The 22,822-nt window shown below is 43.8% G+C and overlaps 1 protein-coding gene across 1 annotated transcript in view; it reads left to right on the forward strand.

The window, feature by feature from the left end:
- Positions 1-22,822, forward strand: part of adgrd1 (adhesion G protein-coupled receptor D1) — a gene marked incomplete at both ends in the record, with an annotated part of 61,937 nt that overhangs the window by 11,292 nt on the left and 27,823 nt on the right. Inside the window, 8 exons of the mRNA XM_080852284.1 lie at positions 1,680-1,940; positions 5,612-5,694; positions 9,598-9,768; positions 10,023-10,106; positions 10,424-10,538; positions 13,335-13,442; positions 16,846-16,921; positions 20,703-20,844. Coding sequence (XP_080708410.1) covers positions 1,680-1,940; positions 5,612-5,694; positions 9,598-9,768; positions 10,023-10,106; positions 10,424-10,538; positions 13,335-13,442; positions 16,846-16,921; positions 20,703-20,844 — 1,040 coding nt within the window. The remainder of the gene's footprint in view (positions 1-1,679; positions 1,941-5,611; positions 5,695-9,597; positions 9,769-10,022; positions 10,107-10,423; positions 10,539-13,334; positions 13,443-16,845; positions 16,922-20,702; positions 20,845-22,822) is intronic.

Consider the following 22,822-nt stretch of genomic DNA (forward strand, 5'->3'; position numbering starts at 1 on the left):
AGTCATAAGACAAGCCCTTGGTTCCTGTTGTTCAAAGAAAGGTTGATACTAGTTTGACAGAATAGTCTCCGATCGAGGCTCCACATGTGCCTAGGGTTTACTTGACAGCATTCAAAATGTGTTTGTCTGAAATACGGCTGTGGTAACCCAGGGACAAAAGACTCTTAAGTCATACACTTTAGATTTAATATGTATAAAGATGATGCTTTCCTCTTTCCTCCCAGAGTCCTCACTTTTACTGGTTGTGAGACTCTAGAAAGCTTCCACTAAATCACTTAATTTACAAATTCTCTTCAAGAAGGAATCGCCACCTTCTATACGTTCTGCTATATATCCTCTGTGCATCAAAGCCATTTTCCACTTGCTCCAAGATATTTCCATGCAGAGGCCTTTCTTCCTCTTGCGTTAGCTTTGCTGTTTGCGATCATAAAAACAGCATGAGACAATTACAGTTCATCTGTTTCCCATTCAGGGCTGTATAATGTTTCTCCCTCTCTCTCTCTTTCTCTCGCCCTCTTTCTCCCCTGTCTCTCGCTCTCTCTCTGCCTGAATGGGTTGACCTCTCATCTGTGACATAAGCGACAGAGCGTCCTGCTTAAGCACTGCACCCAGTGGATTATGGGCCGATGAGCTTCCTGGTTCCTGAGGTGCTGAGGTGTCTTTAAATTTGAATGAGGTTGTTTTCTCCTTTGAAAGGCAAAGATGAAAGGGGGTCTGTGATGTATGCTTTATGTTTGTGCATTTGGTCTAGCCTTATAGGGTTTTCTGTTGTCTGTGCAAATATGGGTGTGCCTGTGTGTGTGTGTGTGTGTGTGTGTGTGTGTGTGTGTGTGTGTGTGTTTGTGTGTGTGTGTGTGTGTGTGTGTGTTTGTTCCTCTGTGATTGTGGTCTGTGTATCCATGGAGAGGTACCTAATGCCTGTTCTAATGAAATGCCCAGACAGGAAATGCCTCAGTCATAGCTGGAATGGCCTCTCTGTCTTCTCTCTTCATTACAGTCAAAATTTTAGGGCCATGTCAGACAGAGTAGGACTAGTTTACTTTAATCATAACTACATTTGACCTGTCTACCACTATAAATATGACATAACAAACACATAATTATATTCAAAATTACTCAAACTAACAAGCACAGCTGCAGTAATAAGTGATTCTCTCTCTCATTCTGAATATGTCAAAACGTATTAAGTGCTGAGTCATGGTACAAAGACATCAACATTTTTCACACTTTCATTGCTTACTTCTATGTCCATCCGTGTTTCGGACATATCTTTCCTTTTCTTCTTCCTCCCGACAGAAGAAGGAGCCAAGCACATATTTGAGTGTTTTGATAGGACAAGCTATCTGTCCATCCGGAACAGCAGTAGATTGGAGGAGGAGGAGGAGGGGCAATTGTGAATCAAGTCAATATGTATATAGTTGAATTGAGATTCAGACAATGGCAATGTCGGACTTTAGACAAAGGTCTGTGGTAAACTGATGATAATGGTAGTCTGTTGTTTGCCTGGTGATATGTGGTTATGTTCTTGGTGCTCCTCGACTAAAGAGGTTTTAAATGTCAAACTCTCAATCTCCAATCTCTCTCTCTCTTTCTCTCTCTCTCTCTCTCTCTCTTTCTCTCTCTCTCTCTCTCTCTCTCTCTCTCTCTCTCTCTCTCTATCTCACCACTGTTCCTTCCAGGGCCTTACTGGACCCACATTCTCTTCACCTGGACCCTGAAAGATGGTCTGAGTGTCTACATCAACGGGTCATTCAGCGTCAGCGACCCTAAAGGAAACTTCTCCCAGAACTATGGCGACCCCTACCCTGACTTGGTCATTGGCACAGGAAATGGCTACAATTTAAGGGGTCACTATGCCACAGGCGCCTTCGACGAGTTTGTGATCTGGGAACGAGCCCTGTCCCCCGCGGAAATCAACTTGTACTATAGAGCAGCCATTGGTAAGACAGAAGGGATTGCTGTCATTCTCTTACCCACTGTATGTCCTTCAGTGTTAAACCTATCTGACGTTGACAATCTTATCCTTCATTGTGACAAACTACTCACCGACAATAAAAGCACTTTTTATGATATTCTTAATGATGACACTGAATGATTATTTTTAAGCTGATGTAATATTAATCTTAAGGTGATGTAATATTAATCTTAGACCTGTGAGAAAATAATAGATGGTACCCTCCTGTAGAGGAGGAATAAGTACTTCCCTGGATTCACTGATAAAAAGGATATCTGACATTTTACAGACCGTGTCCTTTTTTATACAGTGTAAATCAGGATGTAAAATGGCCCATAAAAGCACCAGACTGAGATGAAGGTGTTAGTCTGGCACCTGCCATAGCCATTGGGCAACTTGGCCTGTTGGCAGCTCCAGCTCACATTCTCTGGCACAGACTGTTGTCATCCCTTCCACATATCTGGCTTCTCTGTTACTCTCTCTTCACATCTTCTTTCTTTTATTAGCTTTCTTACTTTCTTCTCGATTCTGTTTTGCCTTTTGTCACATAAGCACTCATCTTCTTTTTCCCCCTCCAACTCTTTCTCTCTTTCTCTCCTTCAGCTTTTATTATACATCAATATATCATTTCCCTCACGTACTTTCCCCTTTGTCTCCTTTTCTCTCTTTAAAACGTAAACTTTTTCATTTCTCCCCTCCATGGTTCCCTTTCTCTGTCTCTCCCGCCATTCTTTTTACAACATTAGCAAAAGGAGCTGTTGAGCTTGGAGTTTTGACAGCCAGGCCAGCAGCCTCTTCCATCAGCTTTTGCACATGGAGTCATAAGGACAGCAAAACAACGCATATTTAGGTCATCTGGGGTAACTCTCGACCACCCACCTCTTCCCTGAGGTCCTGGGTTAGGTACTACCGGGCCTCTCCTGCATATCTTGCCCTTATATGAGGTCCGCACAGTGGCGCAAAGTGTTTATCAGGGCCAGCGAGGGATGGTTTCATGGGTCAGGATCAGAGAACACTGGCTGCTGCTGTTTTTTAAAGAGCACCGTAACCTCAAGTCCTGCGACATGCTGTTTAGAATAAGTCAAGCTGGTTGTGATGCTGAGGTTGTTCTTAACTCACTTGGACAGAAAGCGTGCTGTCCTGCCAATGACTCTGTAAAACGAAAGCCCCAGCTGCACAGGAGAACGGAGAGCAAGCTGGGAAGTCTATAATGCTTAAGTATGTGCAAGATAATAAACTAAGTTTGCACCTCTGATGTCAAGGCTCTATAACAGCTTTACAAGGCTGCTATAACACATTCAATTGCTGACATAATTCATATTTCATTAAAGACATCATTCAGACAAGTTGATCTCGAGAAGTTGGACATAATCTTTTCACTCTCTATGCTTCTTAATGATGACCAATATAAATGATACCCATTGAAGTGTTCTATGAAAAGCCCATGTAGAACTTCGTAAGGACATACAGGAATGCTTCAGAGAGAGTCTCATTCGGGGAGCGTTCCTCTCATTCCGCTTACAGCCTTTCCTAACTGCAGGATGGAGATAATTCAGCTCATGTGGTGTCTCACTCTCCCCCTCGCACAGAGAGCTTCCCACTTCCTTTGTTTTGTTGAAAACTGGTGTGTCTGTGTCTGCGTGTGTCTGTGCTGTGGCTCATCTGTTGGACTAAGCCGTGATAGCACAGGGCTGGGCGGAGAGCAGGGAGGGGGTCATGGGGCGTTGTGGGGAGGTGAGGGGTGTAAGGAGCGCTCCCAGACTCTTCTCATTAGAGTGTTTGTGTAGAGGTGTCGTCAGAAGCAGCCGCTGGTCTTCGCTCATGCCTAACTATGGCTGGGGGGAACAGCACACGTGCTGACCATTTCACATCAGAAAAGAATCTGTTCCTAGTTCCCTCTTTCTCATTCTCTCCATCCCTGTCTCTGCCTCCCTCTACATCTCTCACTCTGTCTGTCACTCTCTCTCCCTCCCTTTCTTTCTGTCCCTTTCTCTCTTTCTCTCTCTCTGTCACTCTCCCTCCCTTTCTTTTTTTCTGTCCTTTCCTCTCTCTCTCTGTCTCTCTATCTCTCTCTCTCTCTCTCTCTTGCTATCAGTTACAGCTGGCCATTGCTTGGCATCTGGTGTTTTCACCAAAAAAAAAGAGTAATATTGTCATGATTTCAAAAACGCATTCCGAAAAAAGAAAGACGCCAAAGAAGATATTAAAGAGCTGCCGTCCAGAAGCAGGAGGAGAGGAGAGGTTTTCAGTTCCAGCCCTTCTATGGCAATATTGCTTATTGCACAACGCAACATCAGGTTGTGTTTGGTTTGTGTACTGTTTACAGATGGATGGGCTGGTCGCATCTGAATTCATCCATGTGTTGCAATCACATTTGCTCACAGTATGAGCTGACCTTTCTGTGGTAGGGGACTCATTATCGCCTAAGTCCTCGTCAATGGACATGTAATGAACACTGGGTCACTGGGAGGAGACACTATCTGTTTAAATGCTACGAGTTTCAGATATTTTACCAAGGCAGTTGTCTCAGTCAATGCAATGATACATTAATTCAATTAAATTCAATTGTAATGTTCTTAGAAATGGACATGCAATGCTCTGCATCTTAGGTAACCAGGAAAAAAACCTATTACCGTGATTGCTTTGAGTTTGGAATTCTTATTCAGCACAGGTCTGGCAGGCTAAATATGGCGGTGAAATGTTTCTCATGGGACTAATAGTGTCAGAATCAAGGATGGACACCAGATTCAGCCGATGCCCATCATTCACATAAAGTTGGTTGATTTTATTTAATTGTTCAATTTATCTCCTGCTCTGTCCTCTCAGGATGAGAAAAGACAGTACCATAACTCAGAGAAGCGAATAAATGTCTCCCCTTTCTGACGAAGTTTTTGTGAATTACAATAGCTTATTTTTTTCCGCCTCATTCATAATAATTATATAATTATAATCCAATCACTCTGACGTCACACGTCACTTAATGGCGTCTCAGTTTCTGTTTAATTAGTGCCCTTTAAATGATGGGGACTGGTCCTTTCGAATTAGTTTCTTTAGATAGTTTCAGCGTGCACAGAGATTCTCCACTCTACTTTGGCATGCTGTTTAGTTCTAATTGAACTAATTGAGCCCAGATGTTGTCAAACGTGAAAACCTCTTGTGAACGGGCGCAGATGGTTACAATCTAGTTTACTGAGAAAAAGTCCTTCCGAATGCTTTCCAGAAAAAAAAATGCAGATTTGACCATTATTTCATTTCGTTTTCACTGATGGTGAGGGCCGTTGTGGTCTGTCCCATGTGTGGTAATTGTGGCCCCGGCGTTAATAGTGGATAATGGCCGAGGTAAGAGGAGGGGGGGATCTGGGGTGCACTCTGCCAGGATTCCTTCCCCTAAACCAGCCCGCTAGAGCTGGATCACCTGTGCTTCTCTCTGGAAACACTCCTGGCCTCGGCCAAGACATGCATCATGGATCAAACATGAATCATCAAACACATCTCTTTAACAGGTGTGGAGAGATGGCTCTTTCCAGGGTGTAAAAAAAGAACAGAAAGAGTAATGTTTATGCAGGCATTTGTGATGTGTGATTTAACTGAATTTGTTGTGGGTGGATGTAACTGGACTCTTTTTGTTTTTCAATCACTATTATCTGTCATCTACAGGTACGAATGTGTACTCCCCCACACCGACTCCTCTTCCTTTCGTTGTGCCGTCAACAACACAGCCAGCTTCGTATCTTTCCCAGGTCAGTCAACTGCAATTTTACACAGCTACTAACCCCCCCTCACCATAGAACAGGAAAACACATCCATCTTAGCACCTGTCCAGGGAGTTCAATTATTCCTATCCAGATCCACAAGCTTTGACATAATGACTCATGTTATCAAGGACATAAGCATGAAGTCAAGGCCCAACTCTAAAGAAACTCATGAAGCAGGCCATGAGCTGTAAACATTTACATTTCAGATAGTGTGATACAGGTGCAGACATTTCCTGAATAATGACCAATGATTGGATGATTGTAGAGATAAGAGTCCCTCTCTCTTTCTGGGTATTCATGTTCATGACAGAGCCTTCAAACTCTCTCTGTAGTGGAGAATTGGCCTGTGTTAAAGTCACTAGACACTCTGTGATGCTTCATTTGCCTGAGGATGAATCATTGATATGAAATTAAGGCAGACCAAGGGGATTGCCTTCAGGTATGCTCAGGCATGGGTACTGACTTATGGACACACACTCACACACACTCAGGCACACACAGACACCCCCAAAAACATATGGCCTCACACACTGAACCACACATATACCCAACCTGCCACACAGGTACACACAAACACACACACACACACACACACACACACGCACACACACGCACACACACACACACACACACACACACACACACACACACACACACACATAGATACACATACAACCTCTCTCTCTCACACACACACACACACACACACACACACACACACACACACACACACACACACACACACACACACACACACACACACACACACACACACACACACAAACACACACACACACACACACACACACTTAAATGATTGTAGGCCAGTGTAAGCTGAGCAGGAAATGAGGTGGCAGTGTTATAACTCTCTGTAAACACAAAAACAACTGCAGCACCTACTGAGCCATTGTTGAGATCCCCTCAGATTGTGAGGAAATGGAAAATGCAGGATATTGGGAGCTCACGCAAAAAGGCTTTACCCATGTTTATTAAATGCACAGCAAGGAGAGAGAAAGAAAGACAGGCAGAGAGAAAGAGAGAGACAGAGAGACAGACAGACAAAGAGAGAGAGAGACAGAGACAGAGACAGAGAGAGACAGACAGAGGGAGAAAGAGATGAAAGATGATTCAATGAGAGGAGAGAACGAACCAGAATGGGTGAGGGAGAAGCTGGAGAAAGAGGGAGAATGAAGTCTAAAGGAATAGATTTGGGCCCAATCTCAATACTTCCCCTTACCCCTTATCTTCCCCCTTACCCTTGAAGTTGCGCGTTCATGTGAGAGCTAGTGGTGTCTCAATACCCAATTTGATCAAGATTAAGGGGTAAGATTGAGGGCTGTATGGCCCTTATTTTTAAGATGATTTGAGAGCTCACTTGCTCCTACAAGGGCTATCCCAGAGCACACAGCGAAACCAGCTCGGGAATTTTCAAAAAAACATGGCTGCTTGAAGCAAGGAATATTTTACATGAATAAAGCTATCTGCACAACTTTTTATATGTTTATAATGACTCGGTTTGATCTGAAATGTGCTACACGAACGATGCATAGTATTGTAGGTCTTAACTGAAGCTTTCAAACGGTAGTTTTAGGTTACAATTAGCGCGTATGCCACCACTTCATTGGGTTATATGGTAGCTTTCTAGCTAGATGCTACATACACTACATGTAAGTATTTTTGGCTTATAATTAATTTAAAAATTACGACAGTCTTGTTTCGTGCTCTACACAGTTGTATACATATATATATTTGCAACCATGTTCTTCATTGAAACCTTTTTTAAATCACTAGTTTCATAGCTCATACAGTCACGCATGACGTACCCGAAAACGAGTGGCGTCTCATTTCATAGGGGAAAGTTTTCAGCCCTGGGCCCTTACACTTGCAAGTGCTAGGGTTAAGACAAAGACAAAGACAAAGACAAAGCAAAAGGGGCAAGGGGAAGAATCGAGATTCGGCCTTAAAGTTGAAAGACAGGAGGGCTGAAGAGAGTAAGACAGGAGGACTGAAGAGAGAAAGACAGGAGGACTGAAGAGAGAAAGACAGGAGGGCTGAAGAGAGTAAGACAGGAGGACTGAAGAGAGAAAGACAGGAGGACTGAAGAGAGAAAGACAGGAGGGTTGAAGAGAGAAAGACATAAGGGCTGAAGAGAGAAAGACAGGAGGACTGAAGAGAGTAAGACAGGAGGACTGAAGAGAGAAAGACAGGAGGACTGAAGAGAGAAAGACAGGAGGGTTGAAGAGAGAAAGACAGGAGGACTGAAGAGAGTAAGACAGGAGGACTGAAGAGAGAAAGACAGAAGGACTGAAGAGAGTAAGACAGGAGGACTGAAGAGAGAAAGACAGAAGGGCTGAAGAGAGAAAGACAGGAGGACTGAAGAGAGTAAGACAGGAGGGCTGAAGAGAGAAAGACAGGAGGACTGAAGAGAGAAAGACAGAAGGGCTGAAGAGAGTAAGACAGGAGGGTTGAAGAGAGAAAGACAGAAGGACTGAAGAGAGTAAGACAGGAGGACTGAAGAGGGAGAGTAGAGATCTGTGCTCATGGACGCCCAAAATGTCTTCCTCCGGGGCAGGGAGGAAACATAGAGCTGTGAAGAGTTTCCCTGGAAATAGCCCAAGCCAGAAAGCTGTCTTCACTTCTCTCTCTCTTCCTCCCTCTCTCTTTCTCTCACTCTTTCCTGCCTCTGGTGCTCCCTCGCTCCCTCGACACTAAGGACAACCACATATGCAGTCCATTTCACCTCAGTGCATGATCGATGCCACTCTCTATTTCCTTACATCTCTCTCTCTCCCTCTTCTACATCTATCTTTCTCCCTCTGTCACTCCCCTCACTGTTTCTCTCCTCCCCTCTACCTATTTCACGCCCCTCTCCCTCTTTTTCTCCTTCTTTCTTTCTTTATCATAGCCTCTCTCTCATGATTATCAAGGTGCAAGCACTTTCCATCTCCAACGTGGGACTGCTCAGTGCCTCCCCTCTTGAGCTTGTCCAGCGTCCTGAGGCACAGTTTCCGAACTGTGCAAAGTGCTTTAATTGGTTCAATTAGAGGCATACTTGCCGTAATCAGGTGCTCTATGCCTTGGCAGAGGCCCTCGCTTGGAAAGCCATGGCTGGAGAGCCTCCCTCACGGCTCAGATTTAATACCGCTCAGTGGACATCTGTGTGGTGCGCTAATGGCCCAAAGATGCTGTAGTCCAAGTGGTGCACACAAAGAGCTTTTGACAGTGTTATAACTATGTTTGTGTGTGTGTTTGTATGTTTGTGCGTGTGTGTGTGTGTGTGTGTGTGTGTGTGTGTGTGTGTGTGTGTGTGTGTGTGTGTTTGTGTGTGTGTGTGTGTGTGTGTGTGCGCGTGTGTTTGTGTGTGTGTTTGTGTGTGCGTGTTTCTGTGTGTTTCTGTGTGTGTGTGTGTGTCTTTGTGTGTGTGTGTGTGTGTGTGTGTGTTTGTGTGTGAGAAAGAGAGAGAGAAGCTTTTGTGGAGTAGCTTTTTGTGTGTATTTATTTGTGTGGTTTGGCACATCTCTTTTCAGGTTTTTTTTCTTTTTGTGTGTGCTTTTGTGTGTGTGTGTGTGTGTGTGTGTGTGTGTGTGTGTGTGTGTGTGTGTGTGTGTGTTTACTGACTTTCTTGGTTTGGCTTGTGAGACGTTTGCATGAGTGTGCGTGTGTGCTTGTGTGTGTGTCTAATAATATCTTTCTCTCTCTCTTTCTCTCTCTTTTTTCTCTCTCTCTCTCCCTCTCTCTGTCTCTGGTGTGTGTGTATTTGTGTGTGTTTTATGATATAATTGATATATGATATAATGATATAATTCTGTGTGTGTGTTTGTGAGTGTATGTGTGTGTTTAATATACCTTATCCGTATAAATAATTCCTCCTATACTTGGATGGTGCAGGAAACCACTTCAGAGTCCAGCCACCCCATCAGCCTTAGTAACCTGACAGAGGACGTCTCTCCCTCGGAGGACCTTGTGCCCACGCCCACGGTCAGCATACTGGACACTATGCCCATCATCACTCTGCCAAACAAGACTCTGCACAGCCAGACGGCCCACAATTTCACTCAGGTACACACAAGTACACGTTCATGTATACATACACACATACATATATACATAACATTTAAGCAATTTTTTTTTAAACTTGTAAGGTCATAAATGTTAATCTAGCGATTGCCCTGGTGTATGTGCTTCTGGCATTCATGCTGACAGTGTATTTTAACATACCAATAATGGCCTTGGGTTTGAGTTACAGTAGGTTGAGTGACTTATAATGTTCTTTTTGATGCTTGCATTGTGGTTTTCTGGTTGTTGTTTTCTAGACATTTCTTAGGAGTGTGGAGGAGACGCTGAACTCCACTGGAGCAGGCCAGGATGATCAGGGGCAAGGCAAGATGGAGGATGAGGTGAACCATTCATTCAATTCAATTCAATTTGATTTATCTGGCGTCAAAACAATTCAACAATTGTCTCAAGTGTAAACCCAGCTTCTATCTCTTTACTCAGTTGTAGGAAACCCTCATTTGCCTATTGCACTGCTTTTAATGACTTGGTGACTGCACATAATGGAGAATTTAAAACTAGATGCTGTGTGACACAAATCTCAGGGAATGGGTTACTTGTATGTATGCTTATATGGCTATTAACAATAACTGCATATTATGGTGATTTGTCTTCATATTGTCTTCCATGTGTAGTTGATCCTGCATTTTCATTTTTGCAGTCTCTGGTAAATGAACTGATAGAGGCAGTGGATAAGGTCATGGGTCATATGGTGAATAACCTGGAAGTCCAGTCTGAAGCCCCCATTACCATTCGGGGCAAGTCTCATGTAGCAGGTCAGTGCTATGGTTCCTCTAATAGCAGCGTATTTGACTTCTGATGTATAATATTCCCTGGAGAACTGTCAAATTGTCTGTGTGATGATGATGATGTTGACAAAAGTGTACTGCTTTGCAGTACTGACTCAAAAGTAGCATGGGCAATTGAAAAGATATTTCTAAGCTTTTGATCAGGATAGCTAAAATATTATATATTCCCATAATGTAAAATTTTGATTTGTGAAAGCTTTTTATGACAAAAGTAGTTACATTATGTTGTATTATTAGGTGTCCTCCGGTAGGAGGTAACCTATTGTATCTGTTAGTATTATTCTGTTAGTACCATGGGAGTCAATGGCTGCCCCTAGAACCATATGGTAACTCTTGGAGAAATTTGGCACACTCATTAAGGACAGTCTCTTCTTCATTCACACCAAGTTTCATGGCTCTCATTAGACCACTCTAGCGCCACCAACGGGTCAAAGTTGGACTTTTGTAACACACGCAACTTTTGAACCGTATGACTGATTTTCAAAAATGAGGTACCATTGGATTCCCTGGATCAAGACGAATTAAACCCACCCCATGGCGTAAATTTCCGGTTATATAGATTTTCCGCTATTTCCGGTTTTATCAAAAACCTTTGAAAGCCTACTCCTCCTACAATTTTTGGCAAATCTTCATCAAAATCACCAGAGATGATCTTCAGACCTAGCCTCACAAAAGTTATCAACAACCGTTTGTCCGGTACAGCCACTCAAATTCAGAAGAGAAGTCGCCAAACAGGAAGTGAGGTCATATCTTGGCAAATCTTTGACAAATCAACACCAAACTTGATATGTCACTGGAAGACACTACAACATGTTGCCATGTGCAAAGGCAACTTCACATCTTGAAAAATGATTGATATTAAGCAAATTTGATAGATTGTTAACGCTAAAACAATGCTTTACACATCAACAGGTCAAAAAGTGATACTCTGATTGAATCACAAGTTCATGTGAAGACACTTGAGAATGTTTAGAACACAAATCTGCAAAAAAATTGACTGTAAGATGAAAAGTAGATTTTTGGTGAATATTTTAAATACGCATGCTTGGCTAATTGCTAGGGTGTTTCTCAAGTCTGCCTCTCTGCCCCTGCCCCTCTGGTCTTGCGCGCGTGTGCGCTCCAGATTCTCTCTCACACACACACACACAGGGACAGGGACAGGCTCCTTTGACACGTGCAAGCACACACACACAACATTTTTAAGGAAATTTAGGGATGACCACACCCCTTCTCACTCTTAGCTTGAAGCCATGGCCCTTGAGGATCTTCAAAGTAATGCATTTGAAATGTAATATCCCATTGGCAAGTCTGCAGCATGGATTTTTCTATACAGTGACAAATTGTCACAAAAATAAATTTTTCCCTGGTTCGCAATGTCTGGAGGAGGAAACTGCCATCGCTGCTTGCAGCTATATTTACATTTTGTTATGTTATTCACGTAAGCGTGAAAAGTTAACATTATATTACTGATAAACTATTGCATCATTGGGTTATTGAAGGATATATCAGAAATATCTAAGTAAGTTATTCAAACAAATGATTGCCCCTGTAGCCTTGATTTGTCAGCCCCGAATCATGAGTAAATTATGATGTGTGTGTGTGTGTGTGTGAGTGTGTGTGTTTGTGTGTGTGTGTATGTCTATAAGCATGTGATTTATAGAATGTTATTAGAGGGGTTAGTTTTCACGAATCCCAATGGCAAAATGCACAGGACCATGATGATACCTAGAGCCTAACACTGAGCAGTGGAGTGCTAAGAAAAACATTCAGCCCTCACGCGAGCCTGTGTCGCTCTTCCTTAGACACAGATAACACTACTGCTATCACTACACACACACTCACACACACACTCACACACACACACACACACACACACACACACACACACACACACACACACACACACACACACACACACACACACACACACACCACTACTGCTTTCCCTCCACACTCCTCCCCAAGGACACACTTACTTGCTTCTTAAATCTTTAATCTTTTTTGTCTCTTCCTGTCCTCCACTTCTCTCTCATTTTTCAGCTTTGGTCAATCTCTCACTGTCTCTCTCTTGCCCCCATGTTCTCTTAGTGCCCCCACCCCTCTCTCTCTGTGCTCCACTGGGCATTTTCTCTGATCCTCCCTCATGTTAGTGATAAGAGTGGTTCTACTGGGACGAATCCTGTGGTCTCTCATACTTTCTACTTCACTTGAATGCTAATTGTAAACTAATCCACCCAGTGGAACACCATCGCTTACGGGATATGTCAAAAACTTGACCCATACTAACAACAACACAACCAGGGACACTCATTCACATAATAAACATCTATAGCTTGACCTATATCAGTGATAGCAGCTGTAACTGGTGCGCCAATGTTAGGAATGTTATGACTATAATAGAAAATATGTGTTGAAATGAGAAAGGAACTTGGTTTAATGCCTGATTAATTAAAAATATATATATTTGTTTAAAAGGTAATTAGATCCCTTGCAGTGAGGGAATATCATTTCACTACAACTTTCCATGTTATGCTCTTTGTGGAGAAAATTCAGGCGTCTGTTTCAGTGTTTCCCCAGTACAAGGGGTTTGATGGAAACATTTGATTTTTTGCAAAGATGTCACATTACGCAGGATGATAATTGACTGTAACCTACTTAAATGTTGTTTCTAGCATGTGTAATCTGTGTTAAGGTTTAGACATTTAAGCAGAGGGTTACACATGGACAATCTGCCTTTAACATCATCTGTGTTGGTCTGTGTAGACTATTCCTTGATGAAGATTCCACAGAACTACAACATGCAGAGCTACAGGTTCCCCACCCAGGGCAAGAACTACATCTCTGTCCCGGGAGAGGCCTTAAGCATGCAGTGTAAGTTACATGAATACTAATACACACACACACACACACACACACACACACACACACACACACACACACACACACACACACACACACACACACACACACACACACACACACACACACACACACACATATACATAAAAACACACACATCCATATACATGCAAATGCTAACACACAGGTGCATACCTACTGTTTTAAACTTCTGGAGTCTTGCACCCACATGTTTGTAACATTGTACATATCCAAACACACACACATGGCCAACTGCGTGAACCCTTTTTTGCTATAGTTATAAAAAATGAGAGCCCTTGTCCAGAGTAAGGGGTCCAGCTGAAGTGCTTGTTGAGAAAATATTTGTTATGATACAGTCAAAGTCCCACAGAGAGCAGCAAAGGAATTTGTCACCGAGCAATTACATATGATGCTTCACTGCTGGAGCAGACTTACAAGTGTAGCTGTGTGAGTGTGTGTGAGTGGGAGTGTTTGTGTGTGTGTGTTTGTGTGTGTGTGTGTGTGTGTGTGTGTGTGTGTATGTGTGTGTGTGTGTGTGTGTGTGTGTGTGTGTGTGTGTGTGTGTGTGTGTGTGTGTGTGTGTGTGTGTGTGTGTGTGTGTGTGTGTTTGTTTGTGTGTTTTTTATGTGTGTAAATGTGAGTGTGCAGTTCAATCAACTGCTTGAGAGATCAGGTCAGACAGTTAAACTGTAGACCTGGGAGTGTTGAGCTGCGGACAGAAATAGATGGTGCTGCCTTGGGGCTCTGAACATCAGTCATTCAACTGCTACTGAGCTCAAATGGCTTTGCAGAAAAAAGGCAGAACATTTTCCATTGGATATTCTTCCTCTTCTTTGTACCAGAGAACAAAATCAAAAGGACCAAAAAGAGAACTTTCTCTTAAAGTGGTTTGTGTGTGTGCGTGTAAACGTGTGTATGTGTGTGTGTTCGTGTGTGTATGCACTTAATATGTGTGAAAACAGTAATTACTGCAGGCATAAAAAGGCTTGTTTGTTTGACTTTCTGTTGAGGTCAGATAGTCTTGGCAGCACCTGGACCGCAACGTGGCCGCTCTACTCCAACCCGTTCAATAAAGGCCCTTTAATCAGCTATTAAAAGCCCATAATCAGAAATGGAATATAAATGTTACCACTGGCTTTTCAAAAAACCTTGCGGCTTTATTTCTCTGCTGAGCTTGGACGCACGGTACACTTCATTAAAGAAAATCTAGTGTTGCTTTTATGAGCCAATTAATTCCACAGAAAGCAGTTACAGTTTTCACTCGCCTCCATTTCCGCCAAGGCCAAGGCTCAGTTTAAACGTCTTCATAAAAGAAACACCGATGGATCATACCTTGGCACTTTCTCACTGCAGTAAATTAGTGAGGTAACGGGTAACCAGCCACCAGAAAATAAGGAGCGAACCAGAAAAGAAAACAATCGGGGGATTGAATAACAGGTCCAGTTGACTCAGAATAACTAAGTTCATTTAATCATTTACAATGCTCACCGGAATTTGGCTGGGTGAATCCGCTCAGTAAGAATTGTAGAAAAGAGGATGAAAAACAATGAAGAATAGAACATAAAAGAAAAATTAAAAAGAATGGGATGTAGGTGAGGATATACTGTAGATACTACAGTAACTGTTGTGCATTTTCTGGTGTTTACTGGACTCCAGTGGAGGTAATGGAAGTGAAATGATGGAAAGGAAATCATGTGGAACACAGGAGCCAATGTCTTCGACCCACGAAGGATCTCCTGTACATCTCCTGTTTAGAACCTTCACTGTTGCAAAATGACGTGCCAGTATTCTACATTCGCTCCCTTCAGTAGCTTTCAGTTGGTCTGTCTGGCCAGTCTGGCTCATGTTTGTGATGATGCCCTCCCAGGTCAGCCTTCTGAGACAGTGCTGTGGCTGTTTGGCCTGCTGGGGCCACAGGTCATTTGGGCATGCTCTTGTGAAATGGCTATTTAGGTGGTGATATTTTAGAGCATGATTGACTCAGGAAGGGGAACAGGCTGTTCGCTCATTCTGTTATTGTTTGTGTAAGCCATTTATTTTTTTATTGTTAGTGAGAGGGAGAGAGGGAGATAGAGATAAAGATAGAGAGAGAGAGAGATAGAGAATATGGGAGTGTGCCTTGTATTATTTCCTGCAATAACTATTATACCGCCCCACACATTCTTGTACTTACACAAACACAAGCACACACAAAAGCCAAGACGGTTATACACATACTCACAGCTATTCTGACCTACACACACACACACACTCTGAGTCACACTGCTGTGTGAGCCCTCGGCTCCATCATTAGTCTTTGAGTGGCAGACTGCAGTAGCGTGGAGGTGATAATGAATCCTCCACTCAGCCGGGGCATTCCAGCAGCTCCGCACCACATTCTACTGCCCTCTGCTCCCAAACACACCCTGGAACAGCCTTGCCATGACTCCCCCACCCCCACCCCATGCCTGGTCCTCCCTTCACACTCTCCCTCTCTCATGTATCTCCCCCTCATCGAAAAGCTCACCCACCCACCATCTCCGTTTGGCATCTGACCCTGAGTAATGCCCTAGTAACCTTTTGCTCATCCTCACCATCCACACTCTTCCAGAAACGTCTTTTCTAATCCCTAATGTGCCCTCGACAACCCCTCCCCCCCCCCCCCCCCCCCCCCCCATGAGACCCCCTTTTACCCACTCATATCCTTCCAAAAGACCCCCTCCACTGCTCTGTTCAACACTTATAACACAATAACAATCCTCTATGTTATCACTTCCTGGATGAAATCTACAGTGCACGTTCATGATGGTGACACTGCTATCAGTTCCCCGTAGCTCCATATTATTAATGCCTTAGGACCACAACAGTGCTGTTGTTTATTCCTCAAATGTCTTCTGCCAGACACTCATTGCAAATCTGCCTCTGTGCTCCTAAACAACTCGAGATCCCCATCCCCATGCCCGCAAGACATTCCCAGTGACAGCCATGCCAGACCACACCCTTACTTGATTCCCAGAAACACCCGCCCAAAAATCCCCTCCCTCACCTCACTCCCTCCTCTGCCACCGCCCCCCGCGCACTCCCACACCCTCCTCACGAATCCCATTGGACCATTGGCTCTCGCCTCTGACAGTTAACCCTTTCTTCAGAACACCACTATTGACGTTTCCCCCCTCTTCTCCTCTGGTGTGTCTGGGTGTGGGTTTGGTTTGGTAGGGTTGTGGGGTTAGTTGTTGTGGAGGGAGCCCAGGCCCTGAGGCAAGAAACTCAGAAAACAACACAGTTGTGGGAGATCTGTGCTTTGTCTCTGCTGCTGTGCTAATGCTAATGTGCTATTGCTGACACAAACATAAATGCATTTTGACTGCTGCGTTTCTCACTTGGGTCCTCCTTGTTCTTTTTCCCTGTCTTCTAGCCCAGACCACCATTGTTGGCCTTTTCTACCACAACATGCACAACTACTACAAAGAGATAAGCCCTCTGAAAACCAGGTAAATACACACACACACACACACACACACATACACACACACAAATGGGCACTCTACATAATAATTTGGTAGACTTTGCCCTGTCGTTTGCCTAGAGGGCTGTAAATATTTTAAGCTGTTGGAAAATCAAAGAGCTTCATGCTATTACCCATAAGCAGACACAAATACACATACACGCAAACACACAAAGAAATTATTCTGCATTATTAACCACACATACACTTACACTTTGTTCGCTCTCTGTCTCAAAAACACATACACACAAATACATCCACTTGCCATCTCTCTCTCTCTCACACTCACACACACACTTTTGTGTGGACGACCAGAAGTGACGAGGGTCCCCGCTCCCCTGGCGCCCGTGGTGTTTCCTGTGGTACATAGCGTTCGCGGGGGAAACGCTGTTATCAGTGCCCCCGTCTCCGCCTCTCCAGTCCACTTACCTCCGGGATTACTGATACTCCCAGTCATTAACTGCCCCGATAAAAGCCGACCTCCACTCCTCAGTAAACACCAACCCAATCCAGACTGGCCCTGTGGGCTCAGATCATGCTTTCAGTGGTGTGGCACAGCCTGAGACCGTTTAGCCGCCAACCTGGCGCTTTCCTGAGTACCACTGGAAAGCCTCAGAAGTGTGTTAGCTAGAAAGAGTTACTGTTTCGGTGGAGAGTCATGTGCCAGCCGGACTTTTCTCCGTTTGCTGTGTTTTTTAGTTTTTTTTGAAAGAGCCAAGAGACAAAAGCATAATTCTTTTCTTATCTGTTTTTCAACGTTTTTAGTCAGTCTGTACAAACAGACGTGTCCTCCATCTCAAGAGGATCTGCAGTGCTTTTGTAACACACACACACACACACACACACACACACCACAGACACACACACACACACACGCTCTCTCTCACTCTCTCACTGATCTCTTATCAAGATAATATCCATGCATGGGTCGACGTCTGGAACGGCTTTCAAAAAAGACTGGTCTTGCTGTCCACAAAGGGATGTACTCGGAGCATATACTTCAATACAAAAAAGCACTCTCTTCTGCAAAGAGCTCACACTATGCAAGGGTCATTAATGAGGGAAACGGAAACACCAGGGCTCTCTTTTCCACTGTGAATGGCCTCCTCAAACCACCTGATTGTACCATTCATCAGAGTGTCTCTGTTGAACGCTGCTCAGCCTTCCTGAACTTTTTCCATAAAAAAATTGAGGCTATCCACCAGCAATTGGAATGTTCAATTATTCAGCTGAAACAACCATGCTTGATGAACACTCTGGGATCTCACAACAATGAACTCTGTGAATTCAGTCTCCCTGCTGAAAGTACCATCTGTGGCCTCATAAAAAAGTGCAACTCCTCCACCTGTCATCTGGACCCTCTTCCAACAAGCCTGGTTAAGAGCTGCCTGCCATCCATTGCTCCGTTGATTACATCAATACTCACCACCTCTCTCCTCTCTGGCACTGTACCATCATCATTTAAAACTGCTATTGTCAGACCAATGCTGAAAAAACCTGGACTGGACTCTGACAACTTCAACAACTACAGGCCTATTTCCAACTTGCCTTTTCTCTCCAAAGTTCTTGAGAAGATAGTGGCAACTCAACTCCAGGAACACCTGAAGGCCAATGATCTCTTTGAGCCATTCCAATCTGGATTCCGTCCTATGCATAGTACTGAAACGGCCATGATCAAGATTACTAATGATCTCCTCTGTGCAGCTGATGATGGACTTATCTCCATTCTGATTCTCCTTGATCTCAGTGCAGCCTTCGACACTATCTCTCACCATCTTCTGCTGGAACGTCTAGCTAATATCGGAGTGTGTGGCAGTGCTCACCAGTGGTTCACCTCCTATCTCTCTGGAAGGACACAGTACGTACAAATGCTGAATTGCAAGTCTGAGAGTACTGCTGTGACAAGAGGGGTGCCCCAGGGGTCTGTGTTAGGCCCTCTGTTGTTCATCATCTACCTCCTCCCACTTGGCACTATCCTCAGGCAACATGGTGTTCAATTCCACTGCTATGCTGACGACACCCAGCTCTACCTTTCAACAAAGCCCACTGCTACACTTCCGCCAGCTGTACTTACGGCCTGCCTCCATGACATCAACTTATGGATGACACAAAATTACCTCAAACTTAATAGCAGTAAGACTGAGCTGCTAGTGGTTGGCTCCAAATCAGCTCTTGCTAAGATGGAACCTTTCACCATATGTGTAGATGGCAGCATCATCCCTTGCTCCAACCAGGTCAAGAGCCTTGGTGTCATACTGGACAATACACTATCATTCAGTGCACACATAAACAGTATGTCAAGAAGTGCCTTTTACCATCTAAGGAACATTGCACGGCTTCGCCCAGCGCTCACCCAGCAGAATGCAGAAGTTCTTGTGAATGCATATGTGACATCCCGCCTCGACTACTGTAATTCCATCTTGTCTGGAATCCCAAATAAGCTACTCCACCGGCTCCAACTCATCCAGAATTCTGCAGCAAGGATTGTAACACGCTCTAAATCCACCAGCCATGTAACACCATTGGTTATCCAACTGCACTGGCTTCCAGTAGCCTACCGAATTCAATTTAAAGTCCTGCTCCTGACCTACAAGTCCCTACACAACAATACCCCCACCTACCTCTCTGACCTCCTGGAATCCTACACTCCTGCCCGCTCACTGAGATCCTCCTCAGCAGGCCTACTGCATGTCCCTAAGGCGAACCTCAGCACCCTGGGAGAGAGGGCTTTCAGCTACATCGCCCCCAAGTTGTGGAATTCACTGCCAGACTACATCAGACACTGTGACTCAATTACTGACTTTAAAAGCAGACTTAAAACTAATTTCTTCAAGATAGCTTATGGACTGACTGACTGACTTTTATTTTTCTTATTTTTATTTATTTCTATGAGATTATTGTAATTGTAATGAGATGATTGTTTGTGAAGCGACCTTGGGTGTCATGAAAGGCGCTTTAAATAAAATGTATTATTATTTATTTATTATTATTATCTGTAGCACTGGGGTATCAGCTGGCACGCACATACACCCACACACACACACACACACACACACACACACACACACACACACACACACACACACACACACACACACACACACACACACACACACACACACACACACACACTTATATGTAGAGGATCTAACGCATATTTGTGGCACCAGGCCGTCAGAAGGCTGATTGCACACTCCATCCCAGTTTACCTGATGCCCAAAAGACCCCTCTCCCTCAGTGGCTGGTGATGAATGGCATGACGGGCGGGTACGATAGTGCCACTCTCCTGCTAGAGGTGCCCGCTGTGGGGCGTCACCCCTGTGTGGAATACACACTGTTCCCATAGGCTATTTTACTCCTCTCTCCTTCCTCGCACTGTCCCTCTGTAGTGCAGATCCCTTCCCCTGGGCCTCACCTCTGGGCCTACTGTTGAAGGCCCACTTAAGTATTACTGAAGGCACAGCTCTTTCTGTTCATAGTGAAGAATATACCTAAACAGGCTCAGCATTGGGTGAGGGCCACAGTGGGGGTCAAGTACTTGTTACATGTCCTTGAGAGGCTTCCTTCACAAATATGACAAATTGAGTAGTTCATTTATAAAGTTCTTATTAATATCTTAGTGACTTTCACATAGTAAACCATCAAAAGAAAGGGTTATGACAGCCATCCAAACTAACAGCACAGAAACTGTGATGCCTCCTCAAGTTTTGATTGATGACTGATTAGTATACTCCTCTCACCCCTAAGCCTTCTCTGTTCCTTCACAGGATCAACGAGGCATCAGATTTTAAAGAGCACAAGATCCAGGTGGCCAGCTTTCTCATCTCACTCAAAGTGGAGCCGTCCCCCGCCCTGTCTGTCAACCTGTCCGAGGAGCCTCTCATCAAGATCGTGCTCACGCATCAGATGGTAAGAGGCCAAATCAGTTTATAACTCTAGTTAAATGGTATAAAATCAAGTAGGGGTCAAATGTGAGAAGTTTCAAATCAATAATATTTGGATTGCTCTGCTCTGGATGCAAGGGCGTACTTTTGGACATTTATGTCACTTTTAGCGTCCTTATTTAGGTGTTAGATGTTCAGATTCATTTTTCCACATTAAATAATGTCTCCTTAAGTGAGACTTATGCTTCTAGCTGAAGCTGTGCCGAAGCACCTGTCTAAAACTGTTTAAATAGGCCTGAGTTAAGCGTCGATAACGCGTTGACACGCAGGACATGTTTTCGGATGTGAAGACAGCAGAAGTGTAATCTTGAGTGTCTCCAAAGACCATTAAGCCCTTCAATATATCCATTTATTAGTAAACAGAGGAGCACCTAAAATTCAGTGGACACTTAAACAAACCCTGGGATGGATTTGGCTATTACATTTTTCAGATCTTTCAACATGACTCCAGGAAAAGATTATGGTTCCGAAAAAAAACATCTTCCTCTCCCCCCCTCTCTTTCCTTTCTTTTTTGTATCTATTCTTTATGTGAAAAGAAACATATAGCTCAAGGACAGGAGAGCTTGAGAGGGGCCTTTCGCCAGCACAAACCATGGAAATCTATTTTTGTTCCCGCTAATCCCTACACATTTTCTTCCCCTCAATCGAAACATGTGGCTCACTGAAAGAAAAGCAATTATCGCTATTTGAACCGCTGGGCTTGGGCTGCATTGAAAGGAACGAGTACTTGGACTTACGAAGACTATGTTTCTCGCAGTGAGGGGCTTTTAGTGAGGGACGTGACGTGGTTGCCAGTTTTCCATGGGAAATGCTTTTGAAAATTGAAATGAAAAGGAACGATACTAAAGTTAAGTAATAAAATGTGTATGGCACTGGCTATGGCCCCCTGCTAGCGCAGTAAGACCCGCGGACTTCCACTCTGATCCATCAGCTTCAGGGCTCAGCATGAATCAACCGCCATATTACTCGAGGCCCATCGTCCAAACCCGAGCCTGATGGCGTAAACACACTCAAACCTCAGAGACTACAGGGGAGACGACGCACAGTGCGGCGTCATGAAACTGATCATAGTGTTGCAACATTCGCTGACAACAGCATTAAGGTCGCTAAACGTAACCGTAGATCCTAGGATATGATGTTATCCTGACACTTTTCACTGTTTTTTTAAGGATTTGTGATATGAGTACTATAAGAAGATGTCAATGATGATCAATTAATCACAGACTTTGACCCACTATCCTGATTGCCATTTATTTGTAGCCATTAGCTCATTCCAGGGACTGAAAAACAAACCTTACTATTCAAGGCATATTCTGAAGGTAGACAAAATGCTCCTGTGTGATCAAGATGGATTACCATCAAACAGTATGTTTTTTTCTTCTCTGTTCCCCACTTTACCACTATAAAAGAGTCATGATTTGGATAAATCAAAAACATGCTGGCCTCCGTGAAACCATGGTGATGAGGTCTTTGTTTGGCCTGCCTTTCCCCCTGCTGTGAGTTCACTGTTTACACACAGGGAAGGCTGGACCCATGCCCACACTGTGATGACTGTATTTATTTTAGCCGACACTGAGGGGTGAGGAAGAGAGAGAGAGGGGGGGGGGGGAGGAAAATAGTTAACATAAAAAGTCACACCAGAAGCATCCTTGCAGCCTCAGAATCATTTTTACTGGGACAGTGTGAGTTTGATGTAAAGATGATAGAGATGAAGCATCAATAAAGATGTTGGCAATAATGCAGTACATACGGCTCTGGTATTTCATACAGGTAGGCTTGTGTGGGTTCATTTCTAACAGCTCTAGATGGAGGATTACTAGAAAAATTTCAAGAAGATAATAAGTTGTACAAACAGTTACAATTCTTAGATCTCATAATTATGACACCTTGATGAATTACATTTGGATGAAAAAAGATAAAGGTAAGATAAGGTTAAAATGAC

This window comes from Sprattus sprattus, assembly GCF_963457725.1.
Source record: "Sprattus sprattus genome assembly, chromosome: 15".
Lineage (NCBI taxonomy): Eukaryota > Metazoa > Chordata > Actinopteri > Clupeiformes > Clupeidae > Sprattus > Sprattus sprattus.